Source organism: Grammomys surdaster, unplaced genomic scaffold (assembly GCF_004785775.1).
Source record: "Grammomys surdaster isolate TR1022 unplaced genomic scaffold, NIH_TR_1.0 340, whole genome shotgun sequence".
Lineage (NCBI taxonomy): Eukaryota > Metazoa > Chordata > Mammalia > Rodentia > Muridae > Grammomys > Grammomys surdaster.
The window spans coordinates 268,886-271,713 of record NW_021604759.1 but is presented as its reverse complement, the minus strand read 5'-3'; the positions used below and the strand labels follow the sequence as shown (position 1 = coordinate 271,713).

Below are 2,828 nucleotides of genomic sequence, written 5' to 3'. Positions count from 1 at the left end.
CCCAGGATTCAAACAGAACCTGTGACTAGAAAAAAGTGTTCCATTTTCTCTGATTGCATTGACTAAGAATATCAGAAAGCATGAGTGTGGAACAAGACCTTCTTCATGATATTCATCCTTCCTTCAGAGAAAGCATCCCTCAAAGGCAGAGCTCAAGCCCTTGCAGAACAAAACAATCCACACCTGCTACTCTAATTGTCCCATCATGCTCTTCGCCTCTGCATGAGGTAGGCAACTCCTGAGATCACAACCACCCTGTCTGTTAGAACGCATTTGGCAGAGATGTACACTGTGACTAGAGGAAATCCCCAGTGTCCTATAGACTAACTCTATATGGTCCTTGAAGACAGTGACTTGGAAGAAGTATCCGTAGCTCCAAATCATGGCTCTTCTGGCATCATCTACTGTGGTCCCAGTCCACGTATGCATCCTTGTCTGCATCCGTGATCTCTTGCTCCTGGGGGGAGGCTCCCAATACAAGGCTACATACAGGGCAAACTGTTCAAATCTCAAGAACTGCATTTACACATGTAAAAACATGTATTTACACATCATCAAATATGATTATATAACAAGTATTTTAAAATCCAACTATTTTTTAATGTCTTTTGTGTGTGTGTGTGCGAGAGAGAGAGAGAGAGAGAGAGAGAGAGAGAGAGAGAGAGAGCACATGCGCACAAGGCATGCGTACATGCTTGCAGATGTCTCAGGAGGCCAGAAGAAGGCATCAGATCCCCTGGATAGGGAATTCTAGGCTAGCTAGTTGTGAGCTAGCTGCTACATATTTGTCAACTCAGGTCCTCTGTGAGAGCAGCAAGTGCTCTTAACCTCTGAGTCATCTCTTCGGCTCTGAAGCTGATTTTTTGGTCCGTCTCTGGTCTGTTCATGCTTGCACTATCGCACATCAACATTAATGTCACACACAAAATATTTAATTAACCCTGTCCTCAGTCTCAAGACCTCAACTTTCATACCCAAATGCATTTCCATAAGATAGATAGAGTTTTATTCTGAAATTAAGTCTGTTCCCACCTGTCAACCTTGTTAGTCTTGGATTTGATAACCATATTCAAAGGAGGTGATTCTGATCACATTTCTAATGTTTTCTCTGCACGCTGCCTAGCTCAATGTTGGGAGTCCAGGACGTTGGCAGAGGAAATGGGACCTCGGCAGACTTCGTGCTCCTGGGGCTTTTCCCAGAGCTGCACCACCTGGGCGCCCTCATCATTTCCATTCTCTTGATCTATCTCATCGCGTTCACGGGGAACGCCATCCTGGTCCTCTTGATCTGGGCAGACTCTCGCCTCCACACCCCAATGTACATACTACTCAGCCACCTCTCTCTTATCGACTTGGCCTTAATTTCTACCACAGTCCCGAAGATGGTCATCAACTTTTTCTCCAGAAAGAAAAGCATCTCCAAAGTTGCCTGTGGGACCCAGATTTTCTTTTTCTTTGCCCTTGGGGGTAGTGAGTGTCTCCTTCTGACCCTCATGGCTTATGACCGCTATGTGGCCGTCTGCAACCCCTTGAGATATTCAATTATCATGAACTCTAGAGTTTGTCTGTGGATGGCCCTAGTGTCCTGGGGTGGAGGTGCCCTGAACTCTCTCATCAATACCGTCTACACCATGCACTTCCCCTTCTGTGGCTCCAGGGAAATCCATCACTTCTTCTGTGAGATGCCCGCTGTCCTGAGGCTCTCTTGTGAGGACACTTCCTTGTACGAGATGGTCGTGTCGGTCATTTGCATCGTGTTTGTTCTTCTCCCCTTGGGACTCATCATGACCTCTTACCTGCTCATCTTCCTCACTGTTCTCCGGATGAATTCTCCAGAGGGCAGGAAGAAAGCACTGGCCACGTGTTCCTCTCATCTGGCAGTTGTGAGCCTCTACTATGGGCCGGCCATGATCATCTACATGACCCCGGACTCTTTCCACACTCCGGAACAGGATGAAATACTCTCCATGATTAACACCATCTTCACCCCCATGCTTAATCCTCTCATCTACAGCCTGAGGAACAAGGAGGTACTCGCTGCCCTGAGAAAAGTAACGAGTCGACGATTCATTTTAAAGTAGAAGACAGGTACGGTGGGGTACTCCTTAACTCCAGCACTTTGGAGACAGAGGCAGACAGGTCTCTGAGAGCTCCAGAGCATCCTGGTCTATGTAGTGAGTCCCAAGCCAACCAGGGCAACATAATATAATTCCAAACAGCATTCTCCACACTTATCCTTAAACCCACACATATATGTAGCTCTCATCCCTCACCAACGAAGCCACTTCTCTGTGACAAAACAGGTCAAATCGCAGAGGACAGCTGGTGGTGGGGTTCTCACCCCCACCATCATCTACAACACAGGTTCCTCACGTAGACTCAATGAATGTTGTTCTGGCATTTTAAGAATGATCCCACCCCATTCATATTCCCTATAACACTGTCAATGGCCAGTTCATTAATAAATGTTTAATGAGAACTTACTCTGTAGCCAATGTTGCCACATTCTCAGGGAGATCATAGGAGCAGCCTCTTATTTTTCTGGGAAAAAAAATGAGAGAATGCCTCTAGGTATGAAGAATGGTGCATTATGGGAGTGTGAAGAATGATGCATTGTGGGAGTATGAAGACTGCACTATGGGAAACCAGTGTTGCAGACGGAAGCTGGGAGCAGTGTGTAATACATTGCTGTCCTTTGAGTAGGACTGGATCCTCCTGAAGCGGTCACTCATAGTGGATGGTGAGTCAGAGAAACTGTGACTACAGCTGGTCAGGCTCACTGATTTAAGTGAAACAAGTGTGCAAAAGTATTGAGCTCCTAGCTCTAT

The 2,828-nt window shown here is 46.4% G+C and overlaps 1 protein-coding gene across 1 annotated transcript; it reads left to right on the top strand.

Moving 5' to 3' along the window:
- Nucleotides 1-1,127: 1,127 nt before the first annotated feature.
- LOC114630521 (olfactory receptor 2T11-like) lies at nt 1,128-2,081 on the top strand. Its single transcript, XM_028778754.1, has one exon. The coding sequence runs from the start codon at nt 1,128-1,130 to the stop codon at nt 2,079-2,081; it is 954 nt and encodes a 317-aa protein (XP_028634587.1).
- The last annotated feature ends 747 nt before the right edge of the window (nt 2,082-2,828 follow it).